Source organism: Salmo salar, chromosome 12, assembly GCF_965601325.2.
Source record: "Salmo salar chromosome 12, fSalSal1, whole genome shotgun sequence".
In the NCBI taxonomy this organism is placed as follows: Eukaryota; Metazoa; Chordata; class Actinopteri; order Salmoniformes; family Salmonidae; genus Salmo; species Salmo salar.
In genome coordinates, this window is record NC_138302.1 from 78,174,080 (window position 1) to 78,192,218 (window position 18,139).

Consider the following 18,139-nt stretch of genomic DNA (forward strand, 5'->3'; position numbering starts at 1 on the left):
GATGTCACAAAGCTGTACAGTACTTTAAAACATATCCTCTCATGTATATAAATATCCTCTTCCTTAATTGACCCCCTATAAACGTAACAGACATATACCAGGAGCTGTGCCAGGCCCACCACGTCTGTTGACTCATCCAGCTGTAACACATATAATTCACAGGCTTGTATGCGAAGCAGTAATTGTTTCAAAACATCTCCTGCCATGTCACTGATGCGTCGTAAAACAGTGTTGTTTGATGAAGGCACTGTCTGTATAGTTTTTTTGGCCTTTTCCCCCAGCATTGTCCCCTCATATCCACCATATCCCACCATATCCACGGCAGCAGGAAGAATGAAGTCCTTCACAATTGTATGGGGCTTGCCTGTCCTTGCCGCTTGGTAGCTCACCATATAAGACGCTTCTAGCCCCTTCTTATTAATGGTATCTGTTGCTTTTATACATGTCTTACTACTCAAAAGTCATCTTTATTCTCGCTCAAAAAACTTGCGTGGCTTATTTTTCAAATTGTCATGTTTCATTTCTAAATGTCTGTGCAAGAGTGAAGGTTTCCCGCGCAAGAGTGAAGGTTTTCCACGAGAAAGTAACGGTTAATGTGACTGGATGTAAATTATTTGACTAGGCTACCTGTGTTTGACATTGTGTTGTTATTTTGCTGAACACTAGATGGTTTAATTTTATTTTTTGCAGTGAAACGATGCTACTCAGGTGAGAAAAGAACTTCACCCGAACGTATAGCCTTGTTGGAAAAAATAAATGTACTGTTTGAAAATGTGAAGAAAAAAGAATAAAAATACATAATTTTTATTTATTAAATAAAACCGGAGTCTACACAGACCGGTGCACTATAGCCAATCATAGCTACAGTAGGGCTTTATACAAACAAGCCATTTGCCACTGGGCCTGCCATAATTCACTTTGAACTGGGCTGTATGTTTACAAGCAGTTGCAACAGCACGACTTTAGATCATTAGAACGCATTCACCAAAAGACACAAAATTCACCTGAATGGATTTCTGCATATATGTAAACACCATGGAAGTCCTCTTATATTTGGAAGACCTCTTTACAGTCCTATTGATGAAACAACCAAAAAGGTAGGCTCTCTCTCCCTCAGTTATGCACATCAACAACCAGATAAACAACTAATGCTAGCCAAAGCAAGATGAGCTAAAATCTAACAAAGGAACATTAGATAAATCCTCAAACTTTTTCAGCTAGTTGGCCGTCAAAATTGTACTGATAAACAATGGGGAATTGTAGCCTCCCCGTCCTTCTGCAGCTTGTCTGCTAATGCATGCTTGCCCCAACCAAGCACCCAAGCTAACTGCCTAAAGTTGGCTAGCTTGCTAGATAGCTTCTTCCAGACACAAATGAGACCTCACTGACCATTTTACTCGCTGTAGCAGAGCTGGTTAGTCTGTTTACATGTTATCTAGAGAGTTCTTGACTAACTATTACTTGTTTTGCCGACGTTTACTGAGACCGGTCATATTCAACTGGGTTTTGCACGTTTGTAAATTCATCAGCTGCTCTATGCTCTGGAACACTCCGACGAAAGTACTCTGAAATTGGAGTAGATAACCAGAGTGAATTTGCGAACCCAAGAGATATGCTAACTGGATAATAGTCGTTCAAGCTCTTGCTAGCTAACCAAATGACACCTGCATCTCTAGCTGTGTATAGCCACTGAAAAGGATATGAGGGGAAAAAGTCAGTCACTCACCCACTCCTCCAATGGCATGACATCCTCCTAACAGCTAGCTAGCTAGCTAACGTTAGTCTCTGTGTTTTTAGCTTGCTACATAAATAGATAGGCTAGCCTATTAGCCACGTTATGACTGGCTTGTGGTCATTGCCCATGCTAGTTTGATTGTATTTACATTCCCAGCATCCGTATTGACTGTCTCAGTGAGACCGGTCTCGATTACTACACACTGGGTCACATGCCAGGGACAGATGTCTGACAGCAAGGACGGATAACACGGGACAGGTTGTAGTTCCATCACAGGCTGCACTGACACTAGCCTCAGCCTGGCATGGTCTGGGATCAAAGTGTGACCCACAGGTGAAAGGTGAGTGACCTGGCCTGGCTGGTGCAGTCTTCTGCCTGGGTTTGCTGCTCTGCCAGCCTCTTATCAATTGCCTGTCCATCAAGGTTGGGCTCAATTGGATTTACAGTAGATGTGGTAAATAGGTCAATGGAACTTGACCAAACAATAGAAATGCCATGGAAACCTGTGGGGGGAATATGCCGTGGGAGAAAGATCCCAAATATTCTCATTGCCCCCCAGAAAAATTAACCCACATTTAGGCAATTTTTTATGTGTATTTCACACTATGTTGAGGTAAAAATCTGAGTATAATGCTTGTATGGATGTCAACCTAAACACATGTCATCGTCACCAATCAACTGCTTTGCAGTAAAATAATGACTTTGACTACCACCACCGATTTCTGTATGCTAGCGATGCTACCAGCTTACACTAACGAGAGTTAGTATTTAGCACTCACTTCTAAATGTTATGCAGAGAAAACAGCCAAATATATCCAAATTGGACTTAGTAACCACATTGTAGGCCTGTTACAATACATCAATCATGACGGATTTGATAATTATCTACTTTGTTAGATCAGATTTGTTGAATGTGCACCAATCCGGTGTCCTTCTATCCCCCGCGGTCTGTATTTCATTGACCTCTTTACCGCATCTATCGGAATTTGTGGGTTCTCCACTTTTTATATATTTTCACTATTGCCATGATACAGACATCATTCTCCCCTGTTGTTGGTGCATATTCTAGACGACTCTAATGATCTCAAGGACAGACAGTCATTGTAATGTTCTCATGTCATGTGAAAGATGTTTAATCAGCACAGTAATGATTTCTGTTACCATAACATAAGGCAGATGCCATTTAGTTTGTTGCAAAAACAGGCTGAAATGGACGATTTCAGTCTGCTTGATAACAATAACAGTAATTATAGTTTATTGAAGAAGTAGTTAGATGAGTTTTTATTCCATTACCCTCTGCAGCTTTACAATATATAAAGGCAAAGCACAGATACAGCACAAGCAGTTCAGCCCAGTTCAGTCCAGTCACTCTCAGCTACATTGTATGGTTCTCTCTGTTGTCTCTCCCTGTGATAATTATTATGAAGACTATGAGTCTCCTGCTTTGAGTCTTATGCAGTACCAGACACTGTTGGCGTCATGGTTGAGGGAGTGACTGGTGATTGGATGCCCTGGGTTGGTTAGAACTCAACATGGATCAAAAGCATTTGATCAAACTTCAGGACCCAGAGGGCAAAGGTCAACCCTTCCTTTTTAAACATTCAGTGACCCCTAACAACAACAGATACAGATACCCCCAGTTCTCCTCATTCACTTTTGACAAGTGTCTACTTCTGTGTATTATTATATTTTACAAATTGCCTTATAAGGAAATTCACAGGGACACAACCTACTGTTTTGGACATATTTAAACCCATTATCCACAGATATCTCTGTAGCTCACTGAGACTGATCCTGAATTCCTCCTGTTTAATGAAGTCTTACGGACACTGCCAGGGCAAGCTGTGTCTGAGGTGCTCTCAACCCTTTCCTCCCTCACCACAACACATCCAACAGGACACACTCAACACCATGTGCAAATCCCTCAAGGGGGCTGTGTACTTTACATGCCCTAAAGAGGGCTGAACACACACATGCCTTCTCATGTGTCTTTCTCACTGTATCACAAAGGGTCATGTGTCAGGGAAAGGTTAGTGTGTGGCTTACTCTTTAACCTTAATCTTGAGAATGGCTTGTGTTCAGTTGAAGTAGTAAGTACTAGTCTCCTGTCTCAGTTTTCAACATATAGCTCATGTGACTATGTTGGTTTTCAAGCATGGAATTTGTCCTGCCTAGAACTTGGTCTTCTGAGCGCCTTGAACATTGAATGGTGTTACAGTAAACCCTTGCATTACAGATTCTGAGGTTATTGTTGGTCTTGAGGGGTTTAGTCAGAAGTCCTAGCGTCATTACCATCACTGTGTGAGTAATACGTAAGCAGTACATCTGGTTTGCCAAACTTAACTAATGGATGTTTCCTAAGTCGGTGTAGCCATCTGCCTACGATAACCTACCCCTCGCTTTCTCACTACAGCCAGATCAATACAGATATGAAACATACCGTGCCTCACCTCAACCATGCCCTGATTTACTCCCAAAGCTCTCAATCAGAAGGGTGTGATTGTTTACATAAACTCCACAACTGATCTGATGGTACTTATGGAAAATAACATTAAAAGTAGTGAGTACATTTCAAAATAGGTTGTTAATGTTTTCTTTTGTACCCTGTGTACTCCAGTTCAATTGTGCATTGACGGTCAACTGTTTGGGGATTCAGAATAATTTCTGTTATGTTCTGTTAATTACTGATGTCCCCTTTAAGAATGGAGCACCCTTGGTCATGCGCAGTGTTGTTCTATCTTATTCTGGTACTAACTCATTTCGGTAAATGTGAAGCTCCTTGTATTCAGAGTCTTTCTTATTGTATAAATAAGTAATAAGAGCTAAGACACTACACTTTCCTTTTTTAAACACTCTTAGCACATACACACATGTACTTAGCCATGACCCAGCACTTTAAGGACCTGTAGGTTACTAATCACCTTCTAGTCGCATCTCCCTCAAACATCTCTCTCCCTCCCTGATTTAGACAGTGTTGGTGGCCACAGACAATAGTGACTAAAGAACCCCTTTGATGAGCCAGACAGTTGAATAGAAAAGCATTCCAAATAGCTGCACGGGTCTGTTCTTATGTCTGGAAGTCTAATTAAACAGTTATGTAACAAATACCTACACATTATCTACTCTTCTGGTTGTGTAGTCGGAAATGTAACAGAGGAATGGTTGTTATTCAGCATTCTTATAGTGCTGTTATATCACATACATTACTTTGCAATTAAGTCTGAGAAGATGGCAAGATTTAGGATAACTTTAGATCCTTGTGGAAACAAATCACTGATACTGTATCATTTCTCGGCATGCCTGAGACCAGGTACTTCACAGTAAAACTCTTTCTAAGAGGTAACCAGTATTTTTAGCCTGTCCGTTGGGTAATGTAGACAGGGATTTTCTCTGATTGCCTTAATCTGCCTCAGTGGGTCTTTGGCACAAGACGGATTTAACTCTACTTGATGTCCCAGATAGCAGTAGAGCAGTCACAGTATTATCAGTGCAGACACTGAGCGCCATAACTATGCTGCTCTCTCATCATGGGTGCAGCCAAATCAAATATCCTGGTCTTACATCAATCTCTTCCCCATGGTGTTGCATCCATCTCTTCCCCTCTGTGATTAAGAGGAGTTTGTTATGGTACCTGAGAAAGTTTTATAAATCTATAACCTATAAGAAAACCTAAGCCAGCCATCCAATGGGAGAGATGAAAACAAAATAGTTTCTCATGTTACAGCTAGTTGTCTAATGAACTGTTTTCTATTACATAATATTCTATTACATTAAATAACCAGAAATTGTTTAGAAAATTAATCAGAGAAAAATCCCTCATTATAATTAGAGCCTCCTTTAGCTGGTGTAGCGAAGCATGTGAGTATGATTCTTAACGCCTCACTTCTTACATGGTTTACAGAGATGCTTGCTACATTTAGGCCATACCACCCAAACACCCACCCATCCCAGCGACACAAGAAGAGGGGAAGCACCAGCCAAATAGTTTCCTCCTCCATTCCCCTCTGGTCTCTGTGCTAGTCGCAGTGAAAGGGAGTGTTGTGTTGTGCTGGTGGGGCTGATGGCTGGTACCGGCGCTGTTTTGTGAGGTCCAGGCCGACCGGGTATTCACATGGTGCCAAGCGGGGCCCGGAAACTGGCAGAGGGGATGAAATTACAGCCTGGTCGTGCAGTGACATTTTCACTGTTCTGAGAGCCTAGTGCTCTTTCCCTCTCTCCCTTAATCACTCAGTGCTCTTTCCCTCTATCGCTCCATCCTCCCCTCCACTAATGGATGTGTGGGGCAAAAAGAGATCAAGCATATGCCTCCTCCTCATATTTACCCATGGGGGTAATTCTGATTTGGACTTTGGAGTTGAAATGGTGGTGGTTTTGGGCAAGGTTGAGTCATTTCATTGGTGAAGATGACAAGAGATACCTGAAGATACAGTCACACTGTGTTGAGATCTGTGAATGTCATGATGGTTGTATTTCATAGCAGTATAAGATTTGTATGTGCTGTGTGTGCACCGTTCTCCCTTACTTGGTGACAATGGCATGGTAAACAAAGCAATGCAAAAAAATCTGCAGCAAACTGCAGTGAATCTATACCAATGAGGGAAAAGCACCTGCAGGTGTCTGATGTACGTGATATTGTAATGTGTTCTCTTTTAACAAAATTCCTAATTTCACAGCTCATTCAAATGAACACTTGTTGACTCCAGGCTGGCTTCACCATAGCACAGAAATATATATTGTATGAATCAGAGTCAGATATAGTCCCATTAATCTGACTGCCATAAATTCCCCTCAGATATGACACAAGACCCCTGATGAGAAGACACATGCATGCATCCCATAATGCCCTAGTAACCCTCTGGGAACCCCAGCTGTCAGCTCTCATTCGGTGGCTCCATGGTGTCAACACACCCCGATCCACACCCTTAAACAGGCGTGTCCCACCCCATAGCTCAAATATTTGTGAATGCAGCAGTGTGCATACTCTATTGGACATGATCTGCCTGCTCAACAGCCAACAATGAGGTTCCCTGGATAATGAGAAACCTCTGGAGTACTTGCAGAATTTACATTCTCTATAAATGCCTTCATACCCAGCATTATGCACAGTTACATTGACGCATGGCTGCGTGATGGGAAACAATGGGAAGGTCAAGGTTGGTAATCCTGCCATTCAAACCGCTAATATGACAAGTGTCAAGACAGAGTAATACAAGTTGTTATGTTCTGTGTGAAGTTCAGCCAAGTGATTAAGTTATGTTGTTAGTCTGTAATGTCCACAGTTACCATACACTGAATATAGTGTTATTGTAAACAGACACAGGTGTCTCTGTCTATTTTAAGCCAAAATGTGTTCTTGGTTCTTTATGAGTCTTCAAATAAATCCTAACTATTCAGCAAATTAGATAACAGCTTAGTTATAAGTTGTAGTCTAGCACAAAGGCCCACTCATGTGACTCCCCCTTATACCTAAACTACACCATCAACAGGTAAATAAATAAATAAATAAGCAAACAAATATATGGCTAACAAGATGTATTGGGGCAGTATAGTATGACAAATTAACAGTGTTGAACAGCAACTCCAACCCGTCTTAGAATAGGAAGCTGACTTACCTTCTTTGAATAAGATGCCCCCATACTGCTGGATGTGCAGGTCGCTCTAATCCGTATGCCTGGTCAGGTGTAGCTCCTCTAAGTCCCTCCACTCCTCTAGGCAGGGCCAGGCTCCAGGCTCTCCCTCAGCTCAGCTCTGCTCTGTCCACCCTTCCTGCATGCTCCAGGGAGGGGGCAGACGGACGGGGGCGAAGAGGAGCCTCCTAGCTCTCCCTCTGGCACCGTGACAACAACAGACAGGGGTGCTGTACTGTACTCCAGACAATACCAGTTTACAAGGTGTTCCTTAAGACTGGCTGTCCTGGCTGGTTGAGGAGGGATCCATAACGCCACAAATCAAACCTCAACTATTGCAAAGTCATGCTATGAGTCAGATTGTATAAAGAGAGGGAGAGAAAGAAGGCTGGGTAGTGTGTGTGTGTGTGAGAGAGAGATAGGAGTGTGTGTACTGTATGTGTGTGAGTGAGGGTAAGGACTTGTGAGCATGGCCAGTGTAGAAGAGCTGACCCTTCTCAGCCACCTGTTGCTGGCTGACTCCCCACTCTTAGCGGACTTAAGGACAGAAGGGGGGATTATGGTAATTGGGCCTGACAGAGCAGGAAGCCAGGAAGAGAGCACACTGTGTCATGGTTGTCACTGTCACCAGTCACCACCCTGGCTACTTCCAGGAGCTGGACAGCACTGGGCTGGACGGACTATGCCTAGGTGTGTGAGTGTGTGTGTGTGGGAGTTTCTAGCTGTTTGTTATGGTCTTTTTGTCTTCTCACCTTCTCAGGCTCTGCTAGAGCTGCATTTCATTCCAGACAGTTGCTCCATCGCTTATGCCATTGTTTACTCCCTTGTCCCTTGTTCACTGAATGAAATACAGCCCTGGGTTCTGCGTGTCTTCCCTTTCCGGGAATTTGGCCACTAGAAGCAGATGCCACAGATCGGGCAAGCTTATGACATCACAGAGGGCTAGCTCTGGAGGCACAGCTAAGGCAGCCCACAGAGAGTTCAAAGGCCACCTTTGGTTTGGTTCACTCCTACTGTACACACAATGTCTTTGTTCTTGTTCTCATTCCCTCACTCCATCTTACTTGCTTTCCTAAGTTTACATGTAGCTCTGAAACTTTAACTCACAACTTTGCTTCTACCATTTGCTTAACAGCCTCTAGGGTAAGACAGGTGGAGAAAGAGAAGTCCGTTTGTACATTATCTATCAAATATTATAGATGATGTACAATCAATACATTTATTCTACAAAAGTATTCTAAAATCATATATCAATTCTGAAAGGATAAATAAACTGATAGAGTTGAAGTAAACTAGAACTAGACATCAACAAGTAATATTTTACATATCGAATAATGAGGACAGCTATGTAAAGGAACTCTTCCGTGCAACCATCATATTCCTTACTCTCTGCTCCTCCTCGGGATGCAGCCTCCCACCTCCACCACACCTGGCCAGCCATCATACACATTTGTCTCAACATTGTTCTTCACAACCCATATGGAGGATGTACACCAACAAACAAGAAAATGTATGACACAAAGTGCATACAATATGCTTTTTTTCAACTTTATAACCTTGAAATGAAAAGTACATTCTTACTGTACCTTCTCAAAGGGGCTCTGTCCATTCATATCACCTGCTCCAACAAAGACCCAGCCATCTCTGGTCTCCAGTGATATCACCTCAGTGCTCCCCAGACTGACAAACGTCTCCCTGATCGCATCAGTCATCCTGAGAGACAGCATCAGACAGTTTTAGATTTTGTCTAGTTGGATGTTGGTCAGAAAAGTCCCTTTAGTCTTTCCCGATCCAGAGTTGGAGTTACTGTGCAGGGTTGGGATCAATTACATATCAATTAAGTCAATTCAACTTACTTTGTCACTGGATCATCTGAGGCCACCAGAACAGTTGTTTGGAGTTTGATCTCCCTCAGGAAACACCAACGAGTCCTCACCTAAATGCAGGAAGCATTTTTTATGCATGGTTTTACAGGCCACTATTTACCAGATACCTACGAATTGCAATGTAAAATGTTAATTACCTAAAGCTTATTTCTTTAGGATGCACCAAAATAGTACCAGGAAGTTACATTGTATTTTTTATTATTATGTTGAATTCCTGTTTATATGCAGAGACCAGTGGCACTTACTTTCAGAATACATGTTGAAGGAATCAACCTTTTCAATCTCCCCACTTTCTCCTTGAAAGAAACAAACTATTTGAATTAACTTACTGAAAAACTATTCAAAAGTTGTCAAAGTGCCTTTAAGTGTCTTTAAAGTGTATGCCTTTTCTATTACACAGAAGGGCTTCTCTAATGAAACTCACCATTCACAAGGACAATGTTCAGCTCGACCATGATGTTGTTGTAAACGCTACTCGTGCTGCTAAAATGAATAAAATGTGTCACATTGCACTATTACACACTGTTTCAAACTGTACAGTATACATTTCCAGACTGTGTCCCAATACTTTGGAATACTGTAGTATTCTTTCCCTGTGCTGCTCCCTTACGGAATGGGTGAGTGGCCTTGACCTTGAGTTATATTTGATTGTTTCGTTCATTTTCAGATTAGAAGTCATGCAGAATGAGAGGCAAGAAAAGTCAGCTAGTTAAGACTGTTAAGACTGTTAGGGCACAGCCACTTATACATATTTAGTAATCTCTGCTATCTCAGTGCAACAGACTGGGCAACAGTGTCACATAGTGAGTTTCTACTGCCATCTGTAGGCTGTGTGCTCAATTCAGCTCTTTCACAGACACTGCAGTTAAATTGTGACTCGTTTCAGGAACTCGTTTCAGGAAACTAGGCGTATGTCGCACGTCACTACTTCACAGGAGTGGCATTTGAACGTTAACATTCATTTTTTTTTATACATTTTTTGGGGGCAGAAATGCCTTCTGGAACATGTGAACTTTCAAGTGCCTTAACCTCTTGACGGTCACCTAGGATGGGGGCGCCACAGCGCATTTTGAAAAAAATTCGTGCCCATTTTAAACGGCCTACTACTCAAACTCAGAAGCTAGGATATGCATATAATTAATACTTGTGGATAGTGGAATTGTGGAATTCTGAATTGCGATCTCAACTTCATCACGTTGCCTATTAATCATACCGTGAGCTATGGTTCATTGAGCACTTCCTATTGCTTCCACTAGATGTCCCCAGTCTTTACAAAGTGATTTGAGTCTCCTACTGTGAAAACTGACAGAATGACACGCTGTGGAACGTGGTCACATGGAGAGGACCATCACCATTATGACGCCGGCGCCCCTGGTTACCCTCCCCTTTCGAAACGTTTTGAAACACAATGCAATCGTCCCCCTCAAATCTTATTGGAGCTCTGGTTGAAAAAGGCCCTAAAGATTTATGTTATACAACGTTTGACATGTTTGAACGAACCTAAATAAGAAAAAAATGCATTTTGTTGAAAGAGTAGCCCCGCGCACGTCGGAACTTTTGGTGCAGCCTTCAGAACGCGCTAACAACAACAAGCTAATGGAACGTAAAGGATGAACTTTTTCGAACGAAAATACATTTGTTTTGGACCTGGGATTCCTGGAAGTGCCTAAGGATGAAGATAATCAAAGGTAAGGGATTATTGATACAAGACTAGATTTGATATGCGATTGTTCCAAGATGGCTAGCCTATTGCTATTGCTAGCCTATTGTTCTGAGTATCGCATCCCTTTTATCGCAAAGTGTGATTACCAAGTAAAGTTATTTTTAAATCTGGCATTACAGGTGCTTTCAAGAGATTCATCTATAAATCTTAGAATGACAATATTACATTTTAAAAACGTTTTCGAATAGTAATTTAGTAAATTGTAGCGCTGTTTCATCGGATGCAAAATAGTTAGTCAACGTTACGCACCGATGTAAAATGCTGTTTTTATATATAAATATGAACTTTATCGAACAAAACAATGCATGTATTGTGTAACATGATGTCCTAGGTGTGTCATCTGATGAAGATTGTCAAAGGTTAGTGCTGCATTTAGCTGTTTTTTGGTTATTTGTGATGCATGTGGTTGGTCGGAAAATGTCTATGTGGCTACTTTTACGATATACTAACATAATCTAATGTTTTGCTTTTGCTGTAAAGCCTTTTTGAAATCGGACAACGTGGTTCGATTCAGGAGAGGTGTATCTATAAAACGACATAATTTGGAAAAAAAATGTAATTTTTTTTAAATTAAATTTTGTTATGCAAATGGCGATAGGATTTTTCGCTGGAGGCCGCACAGGGGTTAATAACAAACTTGTATTCCATCCATAAAGATAATACAGGAACCTTCCCGCTAGCCTTGATTGGCTGTGATAATGGATGGGGTGGACATGCCGGGAGAGGAGTTTGGATTGGTCTGCCATGTAGCATGCTTCTGTCTATAATGTGAGCTATTCAGAATGTGTTGACAGTACTTTCTACCGCGCCGTTTTTGAAAGATATAACATTAGCCATTGAGAACTACAAACCTTTTGCTACTTTTCTCAACAACATTGATGCCCTGAATTTAGCAGGCACTATCATCATCTAATAATGAAAAAAATGTTTAAAATATTTTTATCTGGACATTTTATTTTTTTGATATTGCTACTATGACTATGCAAGTAACCACTTCACTGTACCGTTTACACCTTCTGTATCCTGTGCATGTCACAAATAAACATTGCTTTTATTTGATATAGGGTGTGTTAACTACATGGCCTCAAATGTGAATCCTTAAAGAGATGGGTGGGGCTAATATTTAAGAGTGTGTGAACGATGCTGAATGGGTGTAGACAAAGAAGAGCTCTCTAGTAGGGGTACCAAAACATTCTAGGGCCATTTTCTCAAAAGTGGGGTTACAAGTTTATCAACTTTCAAAGCAGAATTACTTTTCCATTGTTCCTCAACTGCAGTGTATGATATACAATTTTCTAGCTCTGTCTGTACTTTTATCCAATGTAAAATACACCATTTCAAATTTTGCTACATAATATATATATCTTCTTAAGCCTAGGGTCCTTTTTTCTGAATTTCCGCCTGACTGACGTGCCCAAAGTACTCAGGCCCAGAAGCCAGGATATGCATATAATTGGTACCATTGGATAGAAAACACTTTGAAGTTTGTAGAAATGTTAAAATTATGTATGAGACTGTAACACAATTGATATGGTAGCCAGAAATCCAAAGAAAAACCAACCAGAATATTTTTTGAGATCCCAAGCTCTTTCAATGGAAAGCTATGGGTCCTATGCAATTCCAGCTCCCAGATTGCAATTCATATGGCTTCCACTAGATGTCAACAGTCCTGGTTCAAGGTTTCAGGCTTGTTTCTTCCAAAATGAGGAAGAATTTTGAGTTTTGGTACAAGGAGTCACAGTTGGAAATCAATCTGTGGGCACACGATGAAGAAGACGCACACTTGCTAATTTTACTTTTCTATGGAACATACTTCTTTCTGTATGAACTATTATAGGTTAATTACATTTTAGGGTACCTGAGTATTAAATAGAAATGTAGTTTGACTTGTTTTAATAAAGTTTAGCGGTAGCTTTTTGGATTCCTTTGTCTGCATGTTGAACGAGTGGATTACTGAAATCAATGGCGCCAACTAAACTGACTTTTTGGGATATAAAGAAGGATTTTATCTAACAAAACGACCATGCATGTTGTAGATGGGACCCTTGGGATTGCAAATAGAGGAAGATTTTCAAAAAGTAAGAGATTATTTAATCGCTATTTTTGATTTTATGAAGCCTGTGCTAGTTGAAAAATATGTTGATGTGGGGCGCCGTCCTCAAACAATCGCATGGTATGCTTTCGCTGTAAAGCCTATTGTAAATCGGACAATGCAGTTAGATTAACAAGAATTTAAGCTTTTAACCGATATAAGATACTTGTAAGTTCATAAATGTTTAATATTACGATTTTGTATTTGAATTGCGCACGCTCGAAATTCACTGGATGTTGTCGACAGGTGTCCCGCTGACGGGATGCCTAGCCCTAAGAAAATCGAGGCAGTCGCTCACAATTGAGATGTGTGCTCAGTTCCAAAATTACCCGTTCTCAGTACCTCTCTCCCGTAACTCACATCTTGCCATCGAAGCAGCCCACACTTCTTACAAGAAAGGCAAAGTGAGCTGGTGTGCATTCACTTTGAATAGCACACTGGGTTTACGGTTGTTCAAATCACATTTTATCTGTCACATACCCGAATACAACAGGTGTAGACTTTTCGGTGAAATGCTTACTTACGAGCCCTTTCCCAACAATGCAGAGTTAAAAAGTAAGAAAAGACTAGCAAATAAGAAAAAAAGGAAAGAAACTCAGCAAAAAAAGAAACATCACTTTGTCAGGACCTTGTCTTTCAAAGATAATTTGTAAAAATCCAAATAACTTTACATATCTTCATTGTAAAGGGTTTAACCTCTCTGGGCTAGGCGGGACGAATTCGTCCCACCTACGCAACAGCCAGTGTAATCCAGTGGCGTGATTTTCAAATACCTTAAAAATCCTATTACTTCAATTTCTCAAACATATGACTATTTTACAGCTATTTAAAGACAAGACTCTCGTTAATCTAACCACACTGTCCGATTTCAAAAAGGATTTACAACGAAAGCAAAACATTAGATTATGTCAGCAGAGTACCCAGCCAGAAATAATCAGACACCCATTTTTCAAGCTAGCATATAATGTCACATAAACCCAAACCACAGCTAAATGCAGCACTAACCTTTGATCTTCATCAGATGACAACCCTAGGACATTATGTTATACAATACATGCATGTTTTGTTCAATCAAGTTCATATTTATATCAAAAAACAGCTTTTTACATTAGCATGTGACGTTCAGAACTAGCATACCCCCCGCAAACTTCCGGTGAATTTACTAAATTACTAATTATTTTAAGAATTATAGATACAGAACTCCTTTATGCAATCGCGGTGTCTGATTTTAAAATAGCTTTCGGTGAAAGCACATTTTGCAATATTCTGAGTAGATAGCCCGGCCATCATGGCTAGCTATTTTGACACCCACCAAGTTTGGCACTCACCAAACTCAGATTTACTATAAGAAAAATTGGATTACCTTTGCTGTTCTTCGTCAGAATGCACTCCCAGGACTTCTACTTCAATAACAAATGTTGGTTTGGTCCAAAATAATCCATCGTTATATCCAAACAGCGGCGTTTTGTTCGTGCGTTCAAGACACTATCCGAAAGGGTAAATAAGGGTTACGAGCATGGCGCATTCGTGACAAAAGATTTCTAAATATTCCATTACCGTACTTCGAAGCATGTCAACCGCTGTTTAAAATCAATTTTTATGCCATTTTTCTCATAAAAAAGCGATAATATTCCAACCGGGAATCTGCGGTAAACAGGTAAACAGACAAAAGAAAAGAAAGCATTCGGTCGACTCGGGCACGCGCCTAAGCCCATAGTACTCTGAGCGGCCACTATCCAAACGCGATAAAGTGTTTCAGCCAGAGCCTGCCTCGATAACCTTCAGCTTTTTCCCGGGCTCTGAGAGCCTATGGGAGCCGTAGGAAGTGTCACGTTATTGCAAAGATCCTCAGTCTTCAATAAAAAGAGCCAAGATAAAACACACGTTGTCAGACAGGCCACTTCCTGCATGGAATCTTCTCAGGTTTTGGCCTGCCATTTGAGTTCTGTTATACTCACAGACACCATTCAAACAGTTTTAGAAACTTTAGGGTGTTTTCTATCCAAAGCCAATTATTAGATGCATATTCTAGTTACTGGGCAGGAGTAGTAACCAGATTAAATCGGGTACGTTTTTTATCCGGCTGTGTCAATACTGCCCCCTAGCCCTAACAGGTTAACAGGTGTTCCTTGTTAAAAGTTCATTTGTGAAATTGATTTATTTCTTAATGCATCAGTTGTGTTGTGACAAGGTAGGGGTGGTATACAGAAGATAGCCCTATTTGGTAAAAGACCAAGTCCATATTATGGCAAGAACAACTCAAATAAGCAAAAAGAAACAACAATCCATCATTACTTTAAGACATGAAGGTCAGTCAATCTGGAAAATTTCAAGAACTTTGAAATATTCTTCAAGTGCAGTTGCAAAAACCATCAAGCGCTATGATGATACTGGCTCCCATGAGTACCGCACAGGAAAGGAAGACCCAGAGTTACCTCTGCTGCAGAGGAACAATTCATTGTAGTTAACTGCACCTCAGATTGCAGCCCAAATAAATGCTTCACAGAGTTCAAGTAACACATCGCATCATAAACTGTACGGAGGAGAATGCGTGAATTAGGCCTTCATGGTCAAATTTCTGCAAAGAAACCACTACTAAAGGACACCAATAAGAAGAAAAGACTGGCTTGGACCAAAAAACATGAGCAATGAACAAGAGACAGGTGGAAATCTGTCCTTTGAACTGATGAGCCCAAATTTGAGATTTTTTGGTTCCAACCGCTGTGTCTTTGTGAGACGCAGAGTAGAGGAACGGATGATCTCCGCGTGTGTGGTTCCCACTGTGAAGCATGGAGGAGGTGGTGTGATGGTGCTTTGCTGGTGATGCTATCTGTGATTTATTTAGAATTCAAGGCACACTTAACCAGCATGGCTTCTGCAGCGATACACCATCCCATATGGTTTGCGCTTAGTGGGAACATAATTTGTTTTTCAACAGGACAATGACCCAACACACCTCCAGGTTGTGTAAGGGCTATTTGACCAAGAAGGAGAGTGATGGAGTGTTGCATCAGATGACCTGGCCTCCACAATCACCCGACCTCAACCCAATTGTGATGGTTTGGGATGAGTGGGACCGCAGAGTAAAGGAAAAGCAGCCAACAAGGGCTCAGCATATGTGGAAACTCCTTCAAAACTGTTGGAAAAGCATTCCAGGTGAAGGTGGTTGAGAGAATGCCAAGAGTGTGCAAAGCTGTCATCAAGGCAAGGGTGGCTACTTTGAAGAATCTAAAGTAAAAAATGTATTTTGATTTGTTTAACACTTCTTTGGCTACTACATGATTCCATATGTGTTATTTCATCATGTTGATGTCTTCACTATTATTCTACAATGTAGAAAATAGTAAAAACAAAGAAAACCCTTTTTAATGAGTAGGTGTGTCCAAACTTTTGACTGGTACTGTACATGTAGGTATGGGTAAAAAATCTGGATAAATAATAAACAGAGGAGCAGCAATGTGTGTGTGTGTGTGTGTGGCGTCTATATGCATGTGTGTTTTTTTTGTGTGTGTGTGTGTTGGAGTGGAGTGTCAGTGTAGTATGTGTGAGTGTCTGGGTAGAATCTAGTGAGTGTGTATAGAGCCAGTGCAAGAATGTCAGTGCAAAAAATGTATGATAAAAAAGGGTGTCAATGCAAATAGTCTGGAAATCCATTTGATTAACTGTTCAGCAGTCTTATGGCTTGGAGGTAGAAGCTGTTGAGAAGCCTTTTGGTCCTAGACTTGGCTCTCCTGTAGTGTTTGCCGTGTGGTTGCAGAGAGAACAGTCTATAACTTGGATGGATGGAGTCTTTGACATTTTTTTACGGCCTGGTTTTGAGGTCCTGGATGGCAGGGAGCTCGGCCCCAGTGATTTACTGGGCTGTACGCACTACCCTCTGTAGCGCCTTGCGGTTGGATGCCAAGCAGTTGCCATACCAAGCGATGATGCAGCCAGTCAAGATGCTCTCAATGGTGCAAATGTATAACATTTTGAGGATCTAAGGACCCATGCCATATCTTTTCAGTCTCCTGAGGGGAATAGGCATTGTCGTGCCCACTCCACTCTAGCCCCGTCGATGTGAATGGGGGCATGCTTGGCCCTCCATTTCTTGTAGTCTACGATCAGCTCCTTTGTCTTGCTGTTCAACTTGGTCTGGTAATTGAGATGGAAATGTATTAACAACAATTTAAGGGCTTATTAAATATGAAACATGTTATTTTAACATGCAATGCCATTAATGTCTAAGCTATAGGCAGAAGCTTTTTAACTGGATAGCCTTGCCGTACATGTTTTGACTTTTCCTGAATCTACCGGTAAGAAGACATTAGACTATTTTCCCCACAGATACAACAGTAATGTGCCGTTATGAGACTCATATATTTTTTCATGTCACCCTGAAGTATTGATGTACAGTGCGGTCAAATTATTGACACCCTTGATAAAGATGAGTAATAATGACTGTATAACATTTTTGGGGAAACTATATTATTTTATACTAATACAATTATTCAGAGAAAGAGATTTTGTTTAACAAGTAATAATTGTTTTCTCAAAAAGGTAGGGGTCAACATTATTGACACAACTAAAGATTGTTATAAATAAAATAGTCAGAAGTGTAGTATTTGGTGTGATATTCCAAGCACGCAATGACTGCATAAAGCTTGTCATTCTACAAACTTGTTGGATGCATTTGCAGTTTGTTTTGGTTGTTTTTCAGATAATTTTTCAGATTATAAATAAGCAATGATTATGAGTTTAGGTGAATTTCAATTGTGAGGGAATTACTGTGCTCATTAGTGACCGATTAGGACAGCTGCTTAACACATTGCCGTTACATTCACTTAATTGTTTAATTAAATGTTAATTAAATAACAAATTATTGCTGTGATTAATGTGAGTTACCGTCAGCGATGGGAGAGCATCAAAGCACTGAGTATATTGACAAGAAAGAGGATGCCATTTAGTTATGGTTGTGCTATAAACCCCACTGCGTCCATGAGGGTATGATGATAGGTTGCATTACTGGAAAACCAGTGAAAAAGGCTAAATAGTGGACAGCTTAAAGCAACAATCTCAGTTTAATTAACTATTTGA

At 40.8% G+C, this 18,139-nt stretch overlaps 1 protein-coding gene across 1 annotated transcript in view; it reads right to left on the reverse strand.

Annotated features, from left to right (window-relative positions):
* Positions 1-7,860, reverse strand: part of LOC106565856 (protein FAM107B) — a 48,671-nt gene extending 40,811 nt beyond the window's left edge. Inside the window, exon 1 of the mRNA XM_014133454.3 lies at positions 7,348-7,860. Within this exon, the coding sequence (XP_013988929.1) occupies positions 7,348-7,371 (24 nt within the window). The 5' untranslated portion in view covers positions 7,372-7,860. The remainder of the gene's footprint in view (positions 1-7,347) is intronic.
* Between the last annotated feature and the right edge of the window lie 10,279 nt (positions 7,861-18,139).